The 25,454-nt window shown below is 44.9% G+C and overlaps 1 protein-coding gene across 1 annotated transcript; it reads left to right on the top strand.

The window, feature by feature from the left end:
• Positions 1–1,566: 1,566 nt before the first annotated feature.
• On the top strand, positions 1,567–25,175 carry LOC135515321 (tetraspanin-12-like). Its single transcript, XM_064939002.1, is given in 8 exon segments — positions 1,567–2,318; positions 2,840–2,922; positions 3,434–3,569; positions 8,960–9,025; positions 15,310–15,417; positions 15,610–15,753; positions 24,041–24,191; positions 24,194–25,175. Coding segments are annotated over 8 exon segments (933 nt in total). The 5' UTR covers positions 1,567–2,252; the 3' UTR covers positions 24,373–25,175.
• The last annotated feature ends 279 nt before the right edge of the window (positions 25,176–25,454 follow it).

Below are 25,454 nucleotides of genomic sequence, written 5' to 3'. Positions count from 1 at the left end.
CTGTGTTTGAAATTCACTGATCGATCAAGGGACCTTACAGATAATTGTATGTGTGAGGTATAGAGATGAGATGATATTTAAATGACTATGTTAAACACTATTATTGCACACAGTGAGTCCATGCAACTTATTATGTGACTTGTTAAGCACATTTTTACTCCTAAACTTATTTAGGCTTGGCAAAATAACAAAGGGTTTGAATACTTATTGACTCAAGACATTTGATCTTTTTATTTTTAATTAATTTGTTGTTTTAAAAAAACTTAAAAAAAAACAGAATTCCACTCTTATGTTGTTATATAGAGGCATGTTGTAGAAGCACGAGAAGCTAGTCATTCATAACTTTTTTGTGCACCTTCATTCCCTCTCATTTACTGTCTCACCCCCTTCTCCGGTCTCTCGCATTTGGTATCCTCTCAATATCCTTTCCTGATCTCTCTCAACCCGACCCTTCATTACAAGCCCTAACCAATCCATCCCATGCACCAAACACTGTCTCACTCCTCTCTCAATTCTCCCCCCCCCATTCACCATTTCCATCCCATCCCACCCCATCCTCATTCCCTCTAAACTTCTCATATCTCCTTGCCTCCATTGGATTGGCACACTGAAGACCACCCATGAAGTATATGCTGTGATGAAATGTCCTTGAATCTATTCAGTCAGCATGATTGTTATCAGAGAACACAAGATATATTGTCAATTTCTTTAATGGGAGTCTATTTTGTTGTGTGCATCGCTAACAATAAAGATTTTAAAGCTGATCAATCCCATTTGGTTAATGGCCAGATTGTGGACATTAAAACAGATCGAAAGGCAATAAATTAAGATAACAATGCCTGCCGACCCGAGCCTATTGTTCCTCTTTTTAATGATTGATTATTTAGCCTATGGAGTAACTCATTCCTTCACCTTTTCCATTCATGTTTTTTCTTAGAATGAGCTCAGAATCGACAGGGATAGTGATAGACTAACCGATAATCCGATTATCTAATGAAAGCTTTAGATGGCTGAGACATGCTCAGTGTTTCATAACTGAAGGATTGATACCTTATTGAAACAATAAATCATCAAGAATATGTATCAAGAAGACCATACAGCCATATGTGATAGAGATGCCTATGTAATGTCATCAGAACCACACGGGGAATAGAACAGAATAGAACAGATCTAGGATAAGATAAGTAATCCTTCTCACCACCCCCTTAAAAGAATAGAACAGAATATAATAGAATAGCCATGCACATCTGTGGGAGAGTGGTGACACATATTACAGCATTATTATTGCTCTCCCCAGTGAAGAAGTCCCATCCCACATTTACTCCAGACAATAATCCTCTCTCTAGATGTGACCTCTTGACCAATGCATGCTATCTCTCGGAGGCGGAAAGCACTCCACATTCCATCCCCCACTAAAGACCCATAGCCCTGCTGTTGCTGCTGCTGTTGTTCCTGCTGCTGCATTGTAATTAGGCGAAGCGCTAGGACCCCGCGGACAACACTCTCTGGATGACACAGAACAAACTGCGAGTTGAGTTTTGGCCACTCAAACATGGAAATGTAGAACTGACAGCGCAGAACTAACTCGGCACTCTGAATTGGACGATAGGTAGGCTCGACCTATCATACCGCCGCCGGGGGATTGTTTTTGTGGAGAGATTGATATTGGGAATCAATGTCTACGTGCGCAACTGAAGTTTTATTTTATGGGTTTGGATTGAGGCTGCTGTGCAATAGTATGATTTTTAGTGTGTGTCGTTTGCTCTGGGTGTAAAACTGCTGAACATTAATATTTTAACCAAATGGATTATGTTCATTTTGCGCAAACCCTCTTATAAGAAGTTGTTTTGTTTGTAATGTTCTGGATATGTTTTCGCAGTATACCTTGCTAAGTGAGTGATGATTGATTTGGATATGTCAGCACCGCTGAGCGCTCATCCGCACACTCCATCATTCCTGGACTGAGGAAAGTAAGAAAGCACCTGTTGTGAATGCTTTCTGGAACTTCCCACGGATATACCTCGGCGGCTAAAACAAGACATTGGAAAGGCGTGCACAGAACGCACAGAGACATGTAAAGCCGGTATGCTTTACACGGAACACTGAGAACTCGTGTTGTATTCATGGGACAGGCACAGGCTAATAATCCTATTTGAATTTATTGCTATTACCTGTAGTTAATTATGTTGCCATGGTGGCACGGGTTAAGATGATGAGTCCTGTCTTGGCCACCAGTTGCTGTTGCGCTCAGAATGGCTCGCGAGGACGCGGTGAGGTGTCTGCGCTGCCTGCTCTACGCTCTCAATTTACTCTTCTGGGTAAGAGAAGCGGAGACCCCCAGCAGGTGGCCTGGTTGTGCCCGCGCTCACGCTACACAATGCAGACAACTTTATACCCCCCCCCCCCCCCCATTCCATCCACCCCAAAGCGTGCCTCCATGGCGGAGTGCCTGCGCGAGGGTTACAGTATTTGATCATAATGGCCGGTTACTTTATACATAGGCCTGCACCATACATTTTCTTGTAGAAAAACAAATGTTTGGAATTCTAGTGCATGCTATTTATAGGCCATTACATTTGATAAGTGCTCCAGGGTTGTTGTAGTGGGTTATGCAAGTGTTGAACACATGGTAAAATACCCCCTAGGCAACATTCTGTTGCCATACCAATTCCCTGGATTGTATTTCACTGCCATAAGCTTTTTCAGACAAAACCTATTTTGAGTGGAAGTGTTTACTGTAGACCTACTTGGTGAAACTGTAATGTTATGTGTGTAATGTGTGTGTCTGTGTGTTCTATATCTCTGTCTATGTGTGTGTGTGTGTGTTATGCTCCCTCAGCTCATGTCGATATGTGTCCTGGGGGTGGCTGCTTGGCTCAGGGACTACCTGAACACTGTGCTCACCTTGACAGCTCACACCAGGTGAGTGATATGGATTTCAATGTTGTCACCTCTCAGTGGGCAAGTGGGCAGGTACTGGCAGGAACAGAAGGAAGATAACAGGGAGACAGCAGGAGAGGAAGCTAATTAGTATATATGAGCTGGAGCAGTAAATAAGAAGAGAAAGAGAAAAGAGCGGAGGGCTGTTGGATTTATGTCTCACTTCCTCAACAAATGCCCTCAACTCATACCTGGCAACCTTTCCACAAATCATCAACCGCATAATGTTTTAATTCAACAGTGTCTTATCACCTCGACCTGTCCACAGATCACAATCTCACCCCTCACTGGCCCCTGACAGTAACTGCTGTGGTAGAGGAGTCCTACATTCCTACGGAGTGTAATCACTATTTACTGCTGGCTGCTGTATTAATAATAATGCAACAGGCCACACAGAGAGAGAGGGGGGGGGGGCAGAAATAGCAGGATGGATAGATAAATAAACAACGAGTCTGCCAAGTTACTCCCCCCCCTCCCCTCTCTCTCGCTCTAGGCTGGAGGAAGCAGCAGTTCTCACCTATTCTCCGGCTGTCCATCCCGTCATCATTGCAGTGTGCTGTTTTCTTATCATCGTGGCCATGGTGGGCTACTGTGGCACACTGAAATGCAACCTTCTACTCCTGTCCTGGGTACGTGTCTGAATGAAATGAGCGTGTGTTTGCCTGTGTGTGTGTGTGTGTGTGTGTGTGTGTGTCTGTGTATGTATGTATGTATGTGTGTGTGTGTGTGTGTGTCAAATCAAATCAAATTTTATTTGCCACATATACATGGTTAGCAGATGTTAATGCGAGTGTAGCGAAATGCTTGTGCTTCTAGTTCCGACAATGCAGTAATAACCAACAAGTAATCTAACTAACAATTCCAAAACTACTGTCTTATACACAAGTGTAAGGGGATAAAGAATATGTGCATAAAGATATATGAATGAGTGTGTGTGTGTGTGTGTGTGTGTGTGTGTGTGTGTGTGTGTGTGTGTGTGTGTGTGTGTGTGTGTGTGTGTGTGTGTGTGTGTGTGTGTGTGTGTGTGTGTGTGGAAACTGTGACGAGCTTGGTTTAGTTGGAGAAGCGGGTTGTAATTGCTGTAGATCTTAGGTTTTCTTTAGCTATCGGTGTTAGTTACACATCTATGCAACCTTGAAATACATACACGCACACGCACACGCACATGCACATGCACACACACACACAGTGCCCCACACACAGTAGCCCTCCCTATCTATCTTCATGTGCCATTGTCCTCATCATCTGTAACAGCCTAATGCCCTCTACATCTCTTTAAAGTAATATTATTGTACCCTCATAAACCCTGGAACAGGCCAGTAAATTTACCCAACAGCTACACAGTTGCGTAGTTCCACCGTTCATACACAGTCGCGTAGTTCCACCGTTCATACACCGGAGGGAAATGCAACGAGAATTCCCCCCTCGATTTTACAGCCGTTACTCATCTGAGGCAGCGCCATGATGGTCATTCATCATCCCATAAGCGTGTGGCGCCGCGTCTTGTGTTAGTGAACGCCCCCCTCGTGCGGGGCTGCGTTCTGAGCGAGCGTGGGCCTGGTGCGGGGATGTTGCCGGTGTGCAGCAGAATGACGCTTCCATGGATAAGTACAGCTGTAAAACTATTCACCGCTGCTGCTGTCTGAGCCTGCCTGAGTAATGGTACCCTGGGCACTGATGGACGGCCAGAGAGAAGGAGGTGGAATCCTGACCTGTTCACTGGACGTGCTACCTGTCCCAGACCTATTATTTGACCATGCTGGTCATTTATGAACATTTGAACATCTTGGCCATGTTCTGTTATAATCTGGACACCCCTCATAGCCTGGTTCCTCTCTCGGTTTATTCCTAGGTTTTGGCCTTTCTAGGGAGTTTTTCTTAGCCACGTGCTTCAACACCTGCATTGCTAGCTGTTTGGGGTTTTAGGCTGGGTTTCTGTACAGCACTTTGAGATATCAGCTGATGTACGAAGGGCTATATAAATACATTTGATTTGATTTGAGAGCGAGAGAGAGAGAGAGAGAGAGAGAAAGAGAGAAAGAGAGAGCGAGGGGGAGAGATGGACAGATAAGTGTGTGATTATCTCAATCACTCACCACTGTCAGTGCGGGGCAACAAAAAGAGAGAATGAAAGAGAAACAGGGATAAAAGGAAGGAGGTTAAGAGGTGGATTGAGTCAGAGCAGGTGAAGGGGAAGGAGAGAGAAACCCACTGAGGTACAGAGAAGAGAGAGAGAGAGACAACCCCCCAAAAAGCCATTTCCATCCAACCATGCATGCAGATGACTAAACAATGTATCATCTCTGTGCTTACAGAGCATTACTTTACTGCACATGTGTTGCATACATAACATGTATTCCCATACAGAACCAATTGTGGCAGCACAATGCACTATTTCCACTGACCAATTGTGTCATGCATACAAAAACTATAACAAGGCAGGTACATGATTACTCATATTCCTATAGAGTGGAAGGGCAGGACACCGGAGAGGAAAGGGTGGGGTGGCGCCTGTTTTGTAGCTCTATCTCCCAGGTGTGCTGTGTGGGGAGACAGAGAGGGAGGGGGTTCCTGTGTCCGTCTCTCCCCGACCAAAGTGGCTGTATTCTGGGTCTCCCTCACGCTTCCTCCACCCCTCCATTGGGACTTCATTCATCCCTCTCTCCTTGCAACTCTGCCCTGGCATTCTTGTGTTTCGCTGGCGCACTGCGGAGACAATATTATCTCGTTTGAGCAGGACAATGGGTAACGCTATCCCACAAGTCTCCACCCGCTTATGGAGAGGTGGCTGAGGGGGGTGAGTGGCGCTTGGGTTACCCACGCACCCATTCACCAGCTGGTGCGTCCCTTTCAGAGGAACGCCTCCCACAGCCCCAACTCTGCTCTTTACCTGAATAACACCCCACTCCTTCTTCCTTCAATTATAGCTGTGGTGGGCAATTGATGGTTCCCTGGCTATAAGCTCAGTTAAAACCTTTATATGTAATAGATAGTCATGTTTCTGTTGTGGACTAAGCAAGTGAAAAGCGCCAAAGCGTCCATTTAATGTCTCTGAGGGGTTGTTGGGATGTTTGTAGATGTTTACATGCGTGCAGTGGTGCGTTGTGGGATGTTGTGGGTATGTTAGGGACGACTGCAGTGTCTTAAGTTTCTCTGAGACGCTGTTCCAGCGAACGCGGAGAAAGGTCGCTTAAAAATAGTCTCTCCTTAAAGACGCCAAACAAATCCCCCTTAGCCTAAACTTATACCGCTCCCCCTCTCGCCCTCTCACTCTGTCGTTCCTGCACCTCTCTTTCCCTGTCTTCCCTCTCTCGCCCTTGTATACGTGTTAATTGAGTATCAGCGAGGGAAGGGAAATATGCTGTAAGTCTCTCTACACAGGAGGAAATCCATTCTTGGAAGCCTTGACATTCCATTCAAACAACTGCAACCCTCCTCTAACCTCAGTGTGTGTGTGTGTGTGTGTGTGTGTGTGTGTGTGTGTGTGTGTGTGTGTGTGTGTGTGTGTGTGTGTGTGTGTGTGTGTGTGTGTGTGTGTGAGTGTGTGTGTGTGTGTGTGCGTGTGTGCGTGTGTGTGTGTGTGTGTGCGTGTGTGCGTGTGTGTGTGTGTGTGTGTGTGAGAGAGAGAGAGAGAGCTTTCTCCCTAAAATGAAATGTGTGAAACATACAGACACATCTCTGTGAGAAGGGTAATACACTGAGTGCACAAAACATTAACACCTTCCTAATATTAAGTTGCACTCCCCTTTGCCCTCAAATTTTCGGGGCATGGACTCTACAAGGTGTCGAAAGCTTTCCACAGGGCTGTTGGCCTGTGTTGACTCCAATGCTTCCCACAGTTGTGTTAAATTGGATGGATGTCCTTTGAGTGGTGGACCATTTTTTTTTCAATTTAAAGTTTTATTAAGTTTTCTTGTTTTTCAATCAACCAACAAAACACATTCCACATTCACAGATGTGACAGGCTTAAAAAAAAGAAGTTAAAATATATAATAATAATAATAAATAAAAAAAATACAATTATAATAAAAGATTAAGAAAAATAATAAATGTTTTTTTTTGTTGGGGTATATATATATATATATACATATATATACATGCACATATTCACATATACACACACATACACATACGTACACATATACATACATACATTCACACCCATACACACACACACATCCTACATACCTACACGTAATCACAAAGAATAAAAAATAAAAAACATATATAAAACTAAACTTGCAGCAGCAATATCAAGGTTCTTATTAGCTATTTCTAGCCTTCGCTGAGACGACGAGCCAATAATTAGTTTTTAGATTTTACAGTACCTTACACAACATGTATCTGCGTATTTCCCTAGTCACCCCGTTCACTCTGTCCAGTTTGAAATATAGTTGAATAGTGGAGACCAGAGTCTATCAAACTTGGGCTGTCTCTTGTGGAGGTCATAAGTGAGCTTTTCAAGAGGGAGAAAGTCAACAATCTGGTCAATCCACATTTTAAATGTAGGAGAGGTATTAGAGGCCCACAATAGAAGAATACATTACTTAGCAAAATATGTAATAGTCATAAGCAAATTTTCTCTGTCAGGATCAAGAACAAAGTCCTGCTGGGCATTAAGAAGGTAGATACACAGGGTCTTATCAAACTGTACCTCTAGTATTTTCTGTGCAGCAGTATGTGTAGATTGCCTGAATCTGGCAAGCTCTCTACAGCTCCAAAATACATGCAAATAGGTTCCACTTTCAGAGGTACATCTTTTACAGTTAGGAGACATATCTGTTTTCATTCTATGGAGTCTCAAAGGAGTGTAATAACATTTGTACAAAAATGTGTAATTAGATTCTTTCATTTTTACAATAGTAGAGGTGCAATATACCCTGTTGCAAACCTCCACCCATGGTGGACCATTCTTGATACACACGGGAAACTGGTGAGTGTGAAAAACCCAGCAGCGTTACAGTTTTTGACAACCTCGAACCGGTGGACTTGGCACCTACTACCATATATCGTTCAAAGGCAATTAAATATTTTGTCATGCCCATTCATCCTTTGAATGGCACACATCCACAATCCATGTCTCAATTGTCACAAACTTAAAAATGATTATTTACCTGTCTCCTCCCCCTCATCTACACTGATTGAAGTGGATTTAACAAGTGAATAAGGGATCATAGCTTTCACCTGGATTCACCTGGTCCGTTTGTCTCGTGGAAAGAGCAGGTGTTCTTAATGTTTTGTGCACTCAGTGTATATGGAAGCTAGAAGGGGTCGAGGGAAATTTCATATTCTCTTCACACCTGGAAATCATCCCTGTAGAATGGTGAAGTATTGATGTACTGTTTGTGTATGTCTTGGTATGTGTGTGAGGGGGGTTCGAAGGGTGAAAGGTCACACTCTGAGAGAGAAGAACACAGGGGAGATGTTTTTGAGTGGTGAGATGATTTTCTGGGTGAGAGGTGTGAGTGTGTGTCTGTGTTGTTTGGGACTGGCCTGCTCTTAATGGAGTGTTGCACTAACAAAGGCGAGGCAGAGCCATCTGTCTGCCAATAATATCTACACTCCAAACAAACAGGCTGTCAGACATACCCTGTACCACTGACATGCCCCTAATAGAATAGCTGACACACACATTACTCTTCATAATACCTGTGTGTGTGTTTGTCTGGTGTGTGTGTGTTTGTGTGTGTTTGCACAGCTGTGTTTACATGAAAGTCTGAAAGATTGAAAATAGTAGTGTTTTCTGTTGTGTTTATGTGAAATTGTGGAAATAGGTGTGTGTATGTGCATGTATGTGACATGAGTGGAACAGGCGTCTGGAGATTGAAGCACATGACATCACTACTCATTGTGTGGGAGCACTCTTTCTCCCACCATCCACCATGACGATCAATCACTCAGACAAGACACTACACAGTACATCTCTGTCTAGCCTCAACACTAACATCTCTCTCTCTCTCTCTCTCTCTCTCTCTCTCTCTCTCTCTCTCTCTCTCTCTCTCTCTCTCTCTCTCCTCAGTACTTTGGCAGTTTGTTGGTGATCTTCTGTGTAGAGTTGGCCAGTGGGGTGTGGACGTATGACGAGGTGAGTGCAGCACAGATTTTCTATTTGCTGTATTTCTATGCTGCAGCTCTATGTGTGGTGGCCCTATAGGCCTGTCTATATTTTGTTCTGTGCTATGAATAAACATGAATGCTAGTCATGTCCGGCTCTGCTCAGAGAGCTCACCTCCTTCTCTGCTTACTGGGGCTACCCAATTAACAACATGACCAGTGCAGGGCACAGGCCAAAGAGCACAGGGAAATGGTACTGATGCTATATATGAACAACCAGAAAATCTAACTGAAAGAAACTTCCAGCGTCTCAAAATTCCACAATGTCCCTAAAGTGTTGTTGGGTGAAACCAGGTTCCACTGCGTCTTTTCATTGTACCCCTCTAATCAGGGACTGATTTAGATCTGGGACACCAGATGGGTACAATTCATTATGAGGTAGAACAGAAAACCAGCAGGCTCCGGACCTCGTAGGGTAAGAGTTTAATACCCCCTGAGATAAGGGTATAATTGTGTCCCTGTTCCCATCCCTCCCTCATTCCCCTCCCTCCCCCTACCTACTCTCTCCCTCCTGCTCAGGGTGTGGGTGTTTGAACACAATGGGCAGGACTCTCTATTACAATGGGTTCTCCCCTACAGGGCTGCCCCTCCCCTGGTCCAGGGGCTTATCTCTCCACCATGAAAGAGCCCACAGTGGCTTTGATGTCCCCTCACAGTATGTGGGACTCGCTCCGACCGCGCAGGTGTGTTTGTGTGTGTGTGTGCAGCACCTGGTCACTGGCTAGAGCAGTGTGTATGGCAAACTGAGAAAGTTGTGTGTGTGTGTATGTGTGTTTGGTACTTGGCTACAGGCCTGAGGATGTGTGCGTGTAGCACTAGCACCTAGCCTTTGAGTCCACAGTGCCACCCGCCTCCCTCCTAATCAGAGAGTGATATACCTGCCATGCCGCAGGGGGCTGTGGGTATTGTAGTCTTTGTGCCTTGTCCTTTATCAGAACCCTGCTAGGGCAGCACCAAGGTGACGCACCTGGCCTCAGGGGAATTCTGGGTAACCTGGGTCATATTATGCTTATCACAATCTCATTACAAGACCAGAGGAGAGAGGGATAAAGAGTGAAGGAGAGAGGAAGGAGGAGGGGATGGAGGCCCAGGGATGAGTTAGGTGGAGGTTTTATTGGAGAGGAGAGGGGGATGAGTTATGCATGCTAAGTGTGTCCAACTGTGGGTCTGCAGATTAGCTCTATTCTGGTTCCCTAGAGCCCAGACATGGGTAATTGTTTAGACAACAAGCCATCGTCAACCTCAGCAACTACAGACTGGAGTGTTGGAGGCCTGGGAAACACTAGAGGAGAGAGTCAGAAGTTGTGTGTTTGAAAATAATTGTGGCATGGTCAGAGGATTGGATTATATAACTAGGCTTGAAACAGAGCTGGTAAACAGAGCTGGTAACTAAATATACACCACTGTGACTGTTGCTCCAGTACGGTTTCAGGGCTTTCTGTTGAATGTCTTGTGACAATAATACATCAGCTGTACATGAAATGTTCTCAGCTGAAGTTGAACTGAAATATATGGCTGAACTGAATGTAACGATACTGAATGAAAGGGAGTTTAAGGCTGACCCCATTTAGTCGACTGGTCGATTGTTTGGTCGATAGGCAGTTGGTCGACCGAGATTTCTTTAGTCGAGCAGTAGCAAAAATAAAATATCATGGTGTACAAGACCCCTGTCTGATTCGAGTCTGTCTGAGTGGAATGATCCATTGTGGAGGTCGTGGGGATGGTACAGTCCATCACTAAGACATGTGCTGCTGAAATTGTACATGGTTCTATTCCGTAGGAACAATGGTGCAACACTAATAAAACATGTATTATTTTTTATAACAGATGCGGTTTCTACCACTGTTCCCGGTTCCGAAACACATCAGTGTGCTGTTGAATTGGCACCTCTTCCTAGACCATGTTGCTACGTGCATGAGAGCAAAGTTAACCAGCATAGGTGTTGAGAACAATGTGGTGGAGGCAGCAGCGGAGTTAGGAGATGAGAAAACAGCCTTTGCCTTAATTGTCTCAGAGAAGTGAGGAGAGAGGAAATCCAACTAAATTAGGTCTATAATCAATAGCTGTTATAATAGGCTTTATAAATCATTCATATATATTTACAAAAATAGAGATCCTGCTTGTCTTGCCCCTTTGAGTCTTTGTTTAATAGCCTACTGATTCTGTGAGCACCAAGCCTTCGTGAGCACCAACCACAACATGTCGGATAAACAATTTCACAAATTCGGCTGTTTTTTCATCTTTGCTATGCTGTCATAAAGGCTTTACATTTTTTTATCTCGTTAAAACCACCTCTCTGGTATTATTTATCATTTATTTAGTGTTGTTCACACTGTTCCAAATGATCAGACAATTTATAACCCTCCTTTTTTCCTTGATCTCCTTATTATTGTTGGTATTACTAGTATTGTTATGATCATCATTATTATTATAATAAGTAATGCCTTTATCATTAGTAGGCTTACTATAGCAGCCTTGTATAACCACCATCGAGCTGCAGGCCTGGGAGCGCATCCTGTTCTGTCTTAATAGCGTTACTTACAAAGGCCTATATTTCAATACTTACAGTTGAAGTCGGAAGTTCACCTAAACTTAGATTGGAGTCAATAAAACCAGTTTTGGAATTCGGATAGGACTCTTTCCAACAATTGTTGACAGACAAATGATTTCATTTAAAACTCACTGTATCACAAATCAGAAGTTTACAAGTTTACATACACTAAGTTGACTGTGCCTTTAAACAGCTTGGAAAATTCCAGAAAATGATGTCATGGCTTTAGAAGCTTCTGACATCATTTGAGTCAATTGGAGGTGTACCTGTGGATGTATTTCAAGGCCTACCTTCAAACTCAGTGCCTCTTTGCTTGACATCATGGGAAAATCAAAACAATCAGCCAAGACCTCAGAAAAAAGATTTTAGACCTCCACGAGTCTGGTTCATCCTTGGGACCAATTTCCAAATGCCTGAAGGTACCATGTTCATCTGTATAAACAATAGTACGCAAGTATAAACACCGTGGGACCGTACAGCCATAATAGCGCTCAGGAAGGAGACGCGTTCTGTCTCCTAGAGATGAACGTACTTTGGTGCGAAAAGTGCAAATCAATCCCAGAACAACAGCAATGGGCCTTGTGAAGATGCTGGAGGAAACAGGTGCAAAAGTATCTATATCCACAGTAAAATGAGTCCTATATCGACATAACCTGAAATGCCGCTCAGCAAGGAAGAAGCCACTGCTCCAAAACCGCCATACGAAAGCCATACTACGGTTTGCAACTGCACATGGGGACAAAGATCGTACTTTTTGGAGAAATGTCCTCTGGTCTGATGAAACAAAAATAGAACTGTTTGGCCATAATGACCATCGTTATGTTAGGAGTAAAAAGGGGGAGGCAAGCCGAAGAACATGACCCCAACCGTGAAGCATGGGGGTGGCAGCATCATGTTGTGGGGGAGTTTTGCTGCAGGAGGGGCTGGCGCACTTTACAAAATAGATGGCACCATGAGGCAGGTAAATTATGTGGATATATTGAAGCAACATCTCAAGACATCAGTCAGGAAGTTAAAGCTTGGTCGCAAATTAGTCTTCCAAATGGACAATGACCCTAAGCATACTTCCAAAGTTGTGGCAAAACGGCTTAATGACAACAAAGTCAAGGTGTTGGAGCGGCCATCACAAAGCCCTGACCTCAATCCTATAGAACATTTCTGGGCGGAACTGAAAAAGCGTTTGCGAGCAAGGAGGCCTACAAACCTGACTCAATTACACCAGCTCTGTCAGGAGGAATGGGCCAAAAATCAGCCAACTTATTGTGGGAAGCTTGTGGAAGGCTACCTGAAACGTTTGACCCTAGATAAACTATTTAAAGGCAATGCTACCAAATACTAATTGAGAGTATGTAAACTTCTGAGCCACTGAGAATGTGATGAAAGAAATAAAAGCTGAAATAAATAATTCTCTCTACTATTATTCTGACATTTCACATCCTTAAAATAAAGTGGTGATCCTAACTGACCTAAGACAGGGAATCTTTACTTTGATTAAATGTCAGGAATTGTGAAAAACTGAGTTTAAATGTATTTGGCAAAGGTGTATGTAAACTTCCGACTTCAACTGTATATAAGCTATAGTACTGTATCAATCAATCATTCATTTGTTCCTTCATGTCATCACACAGCATACTAGTCATTCATGATTTGAAATCCAATCAAGCATTTTCATTTTATAATAAAATATCAAAGTGAAATTTGAATACTTAGCATAAACTAGAAATAAACCGTTCCATTTTGGAAATTGCAATAGACTCTCTGTTATGCTTATAATTGATTTAGTGTTGTTTATATTGTTCCAAACGGTCAGAGAAATTATTTTGTAATCTAAAAGCTCCTGTTTGCATGCAGCACTTGCTCCTTACCTTATCTTTCTTGATCTCCAGTATTTTCCACAGCTAGTCAAATTTATTCCACACGTTTTTTACCTCCTGAGCAACCAGTAAACATTCCCCCGTTTTAAGTTTATTTGTCACGTCCTTTGCATCCACTTTGCCGTCACATGTGTTACGTTGTTCAGAGTTTGTTATAACCAATTTATTGATGTGAATGTGATATACTATAGGTTCTAATAGTCATGTGCATGCAATGCATGCATGTGTCACATAAAGAGTGCAAGGGTTCAGTGAGAGAACAGGGAATGTTTTTCCTAAACAAATGAGGGATTTCGGTGACTGAACATTCCAGTCAGAAATGGCTGTAATTATGTTGCAGCTTCAGCAACACGGACTGTGCGATTAACACTGTTGATGTTATGTGGTGGTCGCTGCAGCAGTGAGGAGAGAGAGAGAATGAGTGATAGTCACAGTCATGTCATTTAAAAAAAATACAACGCAGCAAGTCTGAGCCCTCCCTGGCACACTCAAACAAATTGCGGTTGGACTTCCTCTAGTCATTTGTGTGGATTAATTATTTCATCAAACAGTGCGCTTAAAGCATCAGACAAGCTCACGGCATATACAGTGCATTTGGAAAGTATTCAGATCCCTTGACTTTTTCTAAATTTTGTTACGTTTCAGCCTTATTCTAAAATTGATTAAATGTCTTTGATTTTTCAACAATCTACACACAATACCCCATAATGACAAAGCATTTTTTTTGAAATATTTGCAAATGTATTAAAAAGAAAAAGCTGATATCACATTTACATAAGTATTCAGACCGTTTAATCAGTACTTTGTATAAGCACATTTGGCAGCCATTACAACCTTGGGCACGATGCTACCAGCTTGGCACACCTGTATTTGGGGTGTTTCTCCCATTCTTCACTGCAGATCCTCTCAAGCTCTGTCAGGTTCGATGGGGAGCGTCACTGCACAGAGGGTGCAGGTTTTCATCAAGAATATCTCTGTACTTTGTTCCGTTCATCTATCCCTCGATCCTGACGAGTCTGCCTACCCCTGCCGCTGAAAAACATCCCCATAGCATGATGCTGCCACCACCATGCTTCATCGTAGGGATGGTGCCAGGTTTCCTCCACATGTGATGCTTGGCATTCAGACCAAAGAGTTCAATCTTGGTTTCATCAGACCAGAGAATCTTGTTTCTCATGGTCTGAGAGTCCTTTAGGTGCCTTTTCAGAAGCTTCTACTTTGTACTCCATCAGCCAGCTCTAGGAAGAGTCTTGGTGGTTACAAACTTCTTCCATTTAAGAATGATGGAGGCCACTGTGTTCTTGGGGACCTTCAATGTTGCAGAAATGTTTTTTCCTTCACCACAATGCTGTCTTGGGCTCTACGGACAATTCTTTCGACCTCATAGCTTGTTTTTTTTCTCTGACATGCACTGTCAACTGTGGGACCTTATATAGACAGGTGTGTGCCTTTCCAAATCATCTCCAGTCAGTTGAATTTACCACAGGTGGACTCCAATCAAGTTGTAGAAACATCTCAAGGATGATCAATGACAACAGGAGGCACCTGAGGTCAATTTCAAGTCTCATAGCAAAGGGTCTGAATACTATTTCAGTTTTTTTGTATAAATTTTCAAAAAAATAAACTTTGTCATTATGGGGTATTGTGTGTAGATTGATGAGGGAAAAATTGAAAATGTAGTTGATTTGTTAAAACACATAGAATGTGTCTATATATGGAAAAATACACGTTTGAAAAATTGGTCGAAAGAACAGATGACTCTCGGTCGACCAAGATTTATTTTTGTCGGGGACAGCCCTAATGGAGTTACACTGTTATGTTCTGTCCAAGCCTTCAGTTCATAGGTCAGATATGATCAGTCTGAAGTCCAGGATGCCCAACTATGGCCTGCAGCGTTACCAGTGGCTAACACACACCTGGAACACCTTCCAGACTGAGGTGAGAGGTCACTACCCCAGAGTTCACCACCCCAGAGGTCACACACATCCTACACAAACACTTAGTGGTTTTATAAGATATTACATGTATTTATGAGAGGTTATTAGTGTTTTAGTGCTTTGAATATGCAATATTGTTAGTTATAAAGGGCTGGTAATGTATGTAAACTTTCTTTGCCTGTGTGTTCCCCAGTTTAAGTGCTGTGGGGTCATCTACTTCACTGATTGGCTGGAGATGACAGAGATGGAGTGGCCACCAGACTCCTGCTGCTCCAATCAGTATCCAGGTTGTGCTCGCCATGCCCACTACCGTGACCTCAGTGACCTTCACCAAGAGGTGAGTGCCCCAGTGACCGTTTTATTATTACTTTTTTATTGTTATTTAACCTTTATTTAACCAGATAGGCCAGTTGAGAACAAGTTCTCATTTACAACGCGACCTGACCAAGATAAAGCAAAGCAGTGCGATAAAAGCAACAACCCAGAGTTACACATGGGATAAACAAACGACCAGTCAATAACACAATAGAAAAAGTATATGTACAGTGTGTGCAAATGTAGTAAGGGAGGTAAGGCAATAATAAGGCCCCCTGTCCTCATAGCAAGTGTTAGGTGGTGGTTTAGACCTCTGTTGACCTGTTCACCTGCTGAACCCTCTGACCCTACCTTGAAAAGTGTCATGATCATTACAAATGATCAAATGATCATTACGGCTTTCTGAAGCCCCAGGTGGATCTGCCAACCTTCCTCTGTGACATCATCAGAAAGGGACACACAGGCTTGCATTTTCCCATTCACCAATTGAGTAAACCTGTTAGTTCAGAAGAGACAGAAACAATAACAAGAAACATTTTGATATATCAAATCAAATCAAATCAAATGTATTTATCTAGCCCTTCGTACAGCAGCTGATATCTAAAACAGCAGGTCTGGGACAGGTAGCACGTCCGGTGAACAGGTCAGGATTCCATAGCCGCAGGCAGAACAGTTGAAACTGGAGCAGCAGCATGGCCAGGTGGACTGGGGACAGCAAGGAGTCATCATGCCAGGTAGCCCTGAGGCATGGTCCAAGGGCTCAGGTCCTCCGAGAGAAAGAGAGAATTAGAGAGAGCATACTTAAATTCACACAGAACACTGTATAAGACAGGAGAAGTACTCCAGATATAACAAACTGACCCTAGCCCCCCGACTCATAAACTACTGCAGCATAAATACTGGAGGCTGAGACAGGAGGGGTCAGGAGACACTGTGGCCCCATCCAATGACACCCCTGGACAGGGCCAAACAGGAAGGATATAACCCCACCCACTTTGACAAAGCAAAACCCCCACACCACTAGAGGGATATCTTCAACCACCAACTTGCCATCCTGAGACAAGGCCAAGTACAGCTCACAAAGATCTCCGCCACGGCAGAACCCAAGGGGGGGCGCCATCCCAGACAGGAAGATCACATCAGTGACTCAACCCACTCAAGTGACGCACCACTCCTAGGGACGGCCTGAAAGAGCACCAGTAAGCCAGTGACTCAGCCCCTGTAATAGGGTTAGAGGCAGAGAATCCCAGTGGAGAAAGGGGAACCGGCCAGGAAGAGACATCAAGGGTGGTTCGTTGCTCCAGAGCCTTTCCGTTCACCTTCACACTCCTGGGCCAGACTACACTCAATCATATGACCCACTGAAGAGATGAGTCTTCAGTAAAGAATTAAAGGTTGAGACCGAGTCTGCATCTCTCACATGGGTAGGCAGACCATTCCATACAAATGGAGCTCTATAGGAGAACGCCCTGCCTCCAGCTGTTTGCTTAGAAATTCTAGGGACAATTAGGAGGTCTGTGTCTTGTGATTCAACAGAAGATCTCTTTGTTTATTGGGACCTAGAACAAGCATCTCTGTTTTGTCCGAGTTTAAAAGTAGAAAGTTTGCAGCCATCCACTTCCTTATATCTGAAACACAGGCTTCTAGCGAGGGCAATTTTGGGGCTTCACCATGTTTCATTGAAATGTACTGCTGTGTGTCATCCGCATAGCAGTGAAAGTTAACATTATGTTTTCGAATGACATCCCCAAGAGGTAAACTATTTAGTGAAAACAATAGTGGTCCTAAAACGGAACCTTGAGGAGCACCGAAATTTACAGTTGATTTGTCAGAGGACAAACTATTCACAGAGACAAACTGATATCTGTCTGACAGATAAGATCTAAACCAGGCCAGAACTTGTCCGTGTAGACCAATTTGGGTTTCCAATCTCTCCAAAAGAATGTGGTGATCGATGGTATCAAAAGCAGCACTAAGGTTTAGGAGCACAAGGACAGATGCAGAGCCTCGGTCTGATGCCATTAAAAGGTAATTTACCAGCTTCACAAGTGCAGTCTCAGTGCTATGATGGGGTCTAAAACCAGAGTGAAGCATTTTGTATACATTGTTTTTTCTGAAATGTTTGAGAGGAATGGAAGATTCGATATAGGCCGATAGTTTATTTTCTGGGTCAAGATTTGGCTTTTTCAAGAGAGGCTTTATTACTGCCACTTTTAGTGAGTTTGGTACACATCTGGTGGATAGAGAGCCGTTTATTATGTTCAACATAGGAGGGCCAAGCACAGCAAGCAGCTCTTTCAGTAGTTTAGTTGGAATCGGGTCCAGTATGCAGGTTTTGAGGCCATGATTATTTTCATTACTGTGTCAAGAGATGTAGTACTAAAACACTTGAGTGTCTCCCTTGATCCTAGGTCCTGGCAGAGTTGTGCAGACTCAGGACAACTGAGCTTTGAAGGAATACGCAGATTTAAAGAGGAGTCCGTAATTTGCTTTCTAATGATCATGATCTTGGGGTGGCAGGGTAGCCTAGTGGTTAGAGCGTTGGACTAGTAACCGGAAGGTTACTAGTCCAACGCCCCAATGCCCCAATGCCCCAACGCCCCAACGCCCCAAACCCTCGAGCTGACAAATCTGTCGTCCTGCCCCTGAACAGGCAGTTAACCCACTGTTCCAAGGCCGTCATTGAAAATAAGAATGTGTTCTTAACTGACTTGCCTAGTTAAATAAAGGTAAAATAAAAAATAAAAAAATATTTTCCTCAAAGAAGTTCATGAATTTATTACTGCTGAAGTGAAAGCTATCCTCACTTGGGGAATGCTGCTTTTTAGTTAACTTTGCGACAGTATCAAAAATACATTTTGGATTGTTCTTATTTTCCTCAATTAAGTTGGAAAAATAGGATGATCGAGCAGCAGTGAGGGCTCTTCGATACTGCACGGTACTGTATTTCCAAGCTAGTCGGAAGACTTCCAGTTTGGTGTGGCGCCATATCCGTTCTAATTTTCTGGAAGCTTGCTTCAGAGCTAGGGTATTTTCTGTATACCAGGGAGCTAGTTTCTTATGACAAATGTTTTTAGTTTTTAGGGGTGCAACTGCATTTAGGGTATTGCGCAAGGTTAAATTGAGTTCCTCAGTTTGGTGGTGAACTGATTTTTGGCCTCTGATGTCCTTGGGTAGGCCGAGGGAGTCTGGAAGGGCATCAAGGAATCTTTGTGTTGTCTGGGAATTTATAGCACGACTTTTGATGCTCCTTGGTTGGGGTCTGAGCAGATTATTTGTTGCAATTGCAAACGTAATAAAATGGTGGTCCGATAGTCCAGGATTATGAGGAAAAACATTAAGATCCACAACATTTATTCCATGGGACAAAACTAGGTCCAGAGTATGACTGTGACAGTGAGTAGGTCCAGAGACATGTTGGACAAAACCCACTAAGTCGATGATGGCTCTGAAAGCCTTTTGGAGTGGGTCTGTGGACTTTCCATTTGAATATTAAAGTCACCAAAAATTAAAATATTATCTGCTATGACTACAAGGTCCGATAGGAATTCATGGAACTCAATGAGGAACGCTGTATATGGCCCAGGAGACCTGTAAACAGTAGCTATAAAAAGTGATTGATAAGGCTGCATAGATTTCATGACTACATAGAAGCTCAAAAGACGATAGCGTCATTTTTTTGATGTAAATTGAAATTTGCTATCGTAAATGTTAGCAACACCTCCGCCTTTGCGGGATGCACGGGGGATATGGTCACTAGTGTAACCAGGAGGTGAGGCCTCATTTAACACAGTAAATTCATCAGGTTTAAGCCATGTTTCAGTCAGGCCAATCACATCAAGATTATGATCAGTGATTAGTTCATTGACTATAATTGCCTTTGAAGTAAGGGATCTAGGCTACTTACATTCTGAATGGAGTGGAGATGATTTTCTTGGGGTTGGAGTTTTCTACTTAATACTTTCACAACAACCTGTTTCCAATGGGATGACTATTTTCAGCCTGAAATGACCTGCCATGTTCAATGGTGGAGAGAAATCCATACAACTCAATTAGAGCCAATCAAAGGCTTGATAGCATAGTATGCCCTCTGGCTGCTGCGGTTGCCAGATTGTTGAGACAGAGTGCAGATATTACTTCTCATCAAGCCCACCAGGGGACAAGGTATGCTGCTGTCTGAGGCTGAGGGGAACACACACACAAAGTCTAGTAGGGGGTGAGGTACGCCAAGCAATGCCAGCTAGTCTGCCAGTAGGATACAGAGAGAATACAAAGCAAACTCACCATATAGTCTCTCTCTCTCTCTATTTCTATTTTAATATTTCACCTTTCTCTCACACACCCACACAAATATACAGGCAGGCACATAGGCAGGTAGGTAGACGAACAGGTAAGCAGGCAGGCAGGCAGGCAGGCAGGCAAACAGACATGCAGGCAGGCAAACAGGCTGTTTGGCATGCAGGCAGGTTGGCATGCAGGCAGGCAGGTAGGGCCGCACACACTCAGTCTTCTTTCCTCTAGAGGGAAACACCCTCATCTCCCCATCTACAGCTCAATCACTGTCCTGGTCTAACCCCAAACCAACCCTGTCTCCTATCCCATCTTCAGCTCAATAACTGTCCTGGTCTAACCCCAAACCAACCCCGTCCCCTATCCCATCTTCAGCTCAGTCACTGTCCTGGTCTAACCCCAAACCAAACCAACCCTGTCCCCTATCCCATGTCTGACCACCTCCACCTCAACATGTCTGTCTGCTGTGTTTAGTCAACAATGTTAACCCCCTAGCCCTATCAAAAGTTCCCCTGGCCATAGCAACAGTTCCTCTCCCCGTGGTCCAGGCCAAGTAGTGTGGCTCTAGCAGGGTTCTAGCAGGCCCGGTGTGCCCGGTGCAGACTGCTAGGCTGCCCATTGTCACCTGGGTGAGAGGTGCTGGGTGAGCAGGCTGTTCCTGCCTGACAAACACACCTGGATAGGCCTGCCTGAAAAAGATGGAGGGAGAGGGTGGAGAAAGGAGAGGTTGTGACAGTGGAAAAAGAGAGGGAAATGGGGGTGGGGGAAAGAGAGTCGATACAGGAAAAGGGCGAGAGAGAGGGAGGGAGAAAGAGGCCAGTAATTGTGTTTAATGTAAACTCTGAGAGGTTCTTATGAAAGGGTGCTTGCTGCTGCTGCAACACCTCACTAAGTAAAACTAGGCATACAGAGGGACAAAGAGATGCTGTGTGTGTGTGCGTGTGTGTGTGTGTGTGTGTGCGTGTGTGTAGTGAGGATGAGTCAGTTAGTCAGTCAGTCAGTAGAGGAGGGAGTCAGTCAGTAGAGGAGGGAGTCAGTCAGTAGAGGAGGGAGTCAGTCAGTAGAGGAGGGAGTCAGTCGGTAGAGGAGGGAGTCAGTCAGTAGAGGAGGGAGTCAGTCAGTAGAGGAGGGAGTCAGTCAGTAGAGGAGGGAGTCAGTCAGTAGAGGAGGGAGTGAGTCAGTAGAAGAGGGAGTCAGTCAGTAGAGGAGAGAGTCAGCCAGTAGAGGAGGGAGTCAGTCAGTAGAGGAGGGAGTGAGTCAGTAGAGGAGGGAGTCAGTAGAGGAGGGAGTCAGTCAGTAGAGAAGGGAGTCAGTAGAGGAGGGAGTCAGTCAGTAGAGAAGGGAGTCAGTAGAGGAGGGAGTCAGTCAGTAGAGGAGTCAGTCAGTAGAGGAGTCAGTCAGTAGAGGAGGGAGTCAGTCAGTAGAGGAGGGAGTCAGTCAGTAGAGGAGGGAGTGAGTCAGTAGAGGAGGGAGTCAGTAGAGGAGGGAGTCAGTCAGTAGAGAAGGGAGTCAGTAGAGGAGGGAGTCAGTCAGTAGAGGAGTCAGTCAGTAGAGGAGGAGTCAGTCAGTAGAGGAGTCAGTCAGTAGAGGAGGGAGTCAGTAGAGGAGGGAGTCAGTCAGTAGAGGAGTCAGTCAGTAGAGGAGGGAGTCAGTCAGTAGAGGAGTCAGTCAGTAGAGGAGTCAGTCAGTAGAGGAGGGAGTCAGTAGAGGAGGGAGTCAGCCAGTAGAGGAGGGAGTCAGTCAGTAGAGGAGGGAGTGAGTCAGTAGAGGAGGGAGTCAGTCAGTAGAGAAGGGAGTCAGTCAGTAGAGGAGTCAGTCAGAGAGTCAGTCAGTAGAGGAGGGAGTCAGTAGAGGAGGGAGTCAGTCAGTAGAGGAGTCAGTCAGTAGAGGAGGGAGTCAGTCAGTAGAGGGAGGGAGTCAGTCAGTAGAGGAGGAGTCAGTCAGTAGAGGAGGGAGTCAGTCAGTAGAGGAGTCAGTCAGTAGAGGAGGGAGTCAGTCAGTAGAGGAGTCAGTCAGTAGAGGAGTCAGTCAGTAGAGGAGGGAGTCAGTAGAGGAGGGAGTCAGTCAGTAGAGAAGGGAGTCAGTAGAGGAGGGAGTCAGTCAGTAGAGAAGGGAGTCAGTAGAGGAGGGAGTCAGTCAGTAGAGAAGGGAGTCAGTAGAGGAGGGAGTCAGTCAGTAGAGGAGTCAGTCAGTAGAGGAGTCAGTCAGTAGAGGAGGGAGTCAGTAGAGGAGGGAGTCAGTCAGTAGAGGAGTCAGTCAGTAGAGGAGGGAGTCAGTCAGTAGAGAAGGGAGTCAGTAGAGGAGGGAGTCAGTCAGTAGAGAAGGGAGTCAGTAGAGGAGGAGTCAGTCAGTAGAGGAGTCAGTCAGTAGAGGAGGGAGTCAGTCAGTAGAGAAGGAGTCAGTCAGTAGAGGAGTCAGTCAGTAGAGGAGTCAGTCAGTAGAGGAGGGAGTCAGTAGAGGAGGGAGTCAGTCAGTAGAGGAGTCAGTCAGTAGAGGAGGGAGTCAGTCAGTAGAGGAGTCAGTCAGTAGAGGAGTCAGTCAGTAGAGGAGGGAGTCAGTAGAGGAGGGAGTCAGCCAGTAGAGGAGGGAGTCAGTCAGTAGAGGAGGGAGTGAGTCAGTAGAGAAGGGAGTCAGTAGAGGAGGGAGTCAGTCAGTAGAGGAGTCAGTAGAGGAGTCAGTCAGTAGAGGAGGGAGTCAGTAGAGGAGGGAGTCAGTCAGTAGAGGAGTCAGTCAGTAGAGGAGGGAGTCAGTCAGTAGAGGAGGGAGTCAGTCAGTAGAGGAGGGAGTCAGTCAGTAGAGGAGGGAGTCAGTCAGTAGAGGAGTCAGTCAGTAGAGGAGGGAGTCAGTCAGTAGAGGAGTCAGTCAGTAGAGGAGTCAGTCAGTAGAGGAGGGAGTCAGTAGAGGAGGGAGTCAGTCAGTAGAGAAGGGAGTCAGTAGAGGAGGGAGTCAGTCAGTAGAGAAGGGAGTCAGTAGAGGAGGGAGTCAGTCAGTAGAGAAGGGAGTCAGTAGAGGAGGGAGTCAGTCAGTAGAGGAGTCAGTCAGTAGAGGAGTCAGTCAGTAGAGGAGGGAGTCAGTAGAGGAGGGAGTCAGTCAGTAGAGGAGTCAGTCAGTAGAGGAGGGAGTCAGTCAGTAGAGAAGGGAGTCAGTAGAGGAGGGAGTCAGTCAGTAGAGAAGGGAGTCAGTAGAGGAGGGAGTCAGTCAGTAGAGGAGTCAGTCAGTAGAGGAGGGAGTCAGTCAGTAGAGAAGGGAGTCAGTCAGTAGAGGAGGGAGTCAGTCAGTAGAGGAGGGAGTCAGTCAGTAGAGGAGGGAGTCAGTCAGTAGAGGAGGGAGTCACGGGGAATGTGTAGAGGATCCTTTCTATCTCCTGTCTGTTTTCTCTCTATTTATTTATACCAGCCTCTCTCCTCCACATTTACTACCCTTTCTCCACAGGACTTTCCTTTCCTTCCACTTTCCTCTCTCTCACCTCTCTCTCACTCTCTCTCTCACCTCTCTCTCTATCCCTCTCTCTCTCTCTGGCAGCAGTAAGGTGTAGAGTAGCTCAGTCTGGTATGTAGCACCACAGAGTGAATATCCCTCAGTCAGGAAGTAATAGACTGGCCTTTCTACACCTCCACTACTACTCCATCTCTTTCCACTTCTCTACCGTCGTCCTCCCTTCCCCTACATCTCTCTTTCTCTCCCTCTCTCCCTCTCTGTTTCTTTCTCTCCATGTACATGTTATCCATGTGATAGGATAAGAGAGCATTTTCATTTTGTTCCTACAGCAGATGTACATCTCACAGAAACAGTATGGGAGGTCTGCCCCTGGTGAGACAGACAGACTGAAACATTGAAACAACATTAATATTACATGAATGTAATATTAATATAACAAGGATCAAACGTATGCCATATTTCAACATGGAAAAGCTTCAACTCTTGTTGTGTTCATTTGTCTGTGTGTGTGTGTGTGTGTGTGTGTGTGTGTGTGTGTGTGTGTGTGTGTGTGTGTGTGTGTGTGTGTGTGTGTACTACAGGGCTGTGGGCCGAAGATCTACAGTTTCATCAGAGGAACTAAGCAGCTGCAGGTGCTGCGCTTCCTGGGTGTGTCTATAGGAGTGGCCCAGATTCTGGCCATGACCCTGACCCTAACCCTGCTCTGGGCCCTCTACTACGACCGCAAGCCCCCGAGCCCACCCCGCCCGACCCCCCAGCAGGAACCGACCCTGGACCTCTATCCATCACCCACGGACCCCAAGGGGAGGCTCCTAAATCGGGTAACACTCGCCTGGCTGAGGCCTGGTCCAATGCTGCGACCATGTCTAACGGACATGGACACACCCAGTTTGAGATGGAGAGGCTGTCCTAGCGGGGGGTACACTGTCTACCCATCTGCCCCTCACACTACCCCTCACCCCTACTTCACAGACACTGAGAGAGGGAAATAATAAGGGGATGAGGAGAAAGTGTGAGACTAGATGAGGGGAGAGAAGGGGGTTGAGAAAAAGAGGGTAGGAGCTATGAGAGAGATTGGGCACAGGTGCAGGAGCGTGAATGCCCCCCCATGCCCCCTTCTCTTTCCCGTAGGACAACATGTCAATGACATACTGGACTGTGGGACTTTTTAGGACTATTTTGTCACAGCTGGGATTGGAAATTGTAACGGAAACTGAATAACTAAGTCAATGCTTGCTCCTGTAGCGTCACCACTATCCAAAAGTGAGGAGCGGAGGGAATCGTTGTAGTTTTCCCAACTTCCCTCCTCCTCGTTGGGAATGTTTGGGAATATCACCACTAGCACTGACTGGATGAAACCTGTTCAGCAAAGACTGCTGTAAGGACATGTCAACTATTCATCTCACTCAAAACACACCGAACCAAGGAAATTCAGTTTATCTGGATATTTGGATGTATCATGTCTTAATTTGACAGACCTGTTGGAATCCACAGGAACCACTCAGCCATATTCATGAGCGTTTGTGCACCAGTCAGAGTGTATTATCGTAGTCTACTATAAATGGAACATGATGTTGGCTATTTATTTCTGGCTCTGTGAGAATAATGCATATTAGCTCAAACAATAATCTGTGCATTTGATCATTTCAGAGGGGTTGTGAACTATACTGTGTTTTTTTGCCAAGGAATAATAACACAACCAAGTGTTTGTTCTCTGATACAGATCACTGTCAGCATGACACACTTAGGGATGAAAAAGAAAATGTTATTTCATCGCCACACAGCACATATCATAAACATTTGAACAGAATTCATTCTGGGAGAACGATGAGAAAGATATGTGGGAGAGTAGGGTCTTTCATTCTGAAATAACATACCCTGCTTTCAGTGGGGTCTGCTGAGGGGATGGCGACTCATAATAATGTCGGGAACGGAGCAAATGTATTGGCATCGAACATATAGAAACCAAGTGTTTAATGCCATTCCACCCATTCT

The sequence above is a fragment of the Oncorhynchus masou genome, chromosome 27 (genome assembly GCF_036934945.1).
Source record: "Oncorhynchus masou masou isolate Uvic2021 chromosome 27, UVic_Omas_1.1, whole genome shotgun sequence".
Taxonomy (NCBI): Eukaryota; Metazoa; Chordata; class Actinopteri; order Salmoniformes; family Salmonidae; genus Oncorhynchus; species Oncorhynchus masou.
Note: the sequence above shows the minus strand (reverse complement) of the source record. Positions and strands in the feature narration are given on the sequence as shown.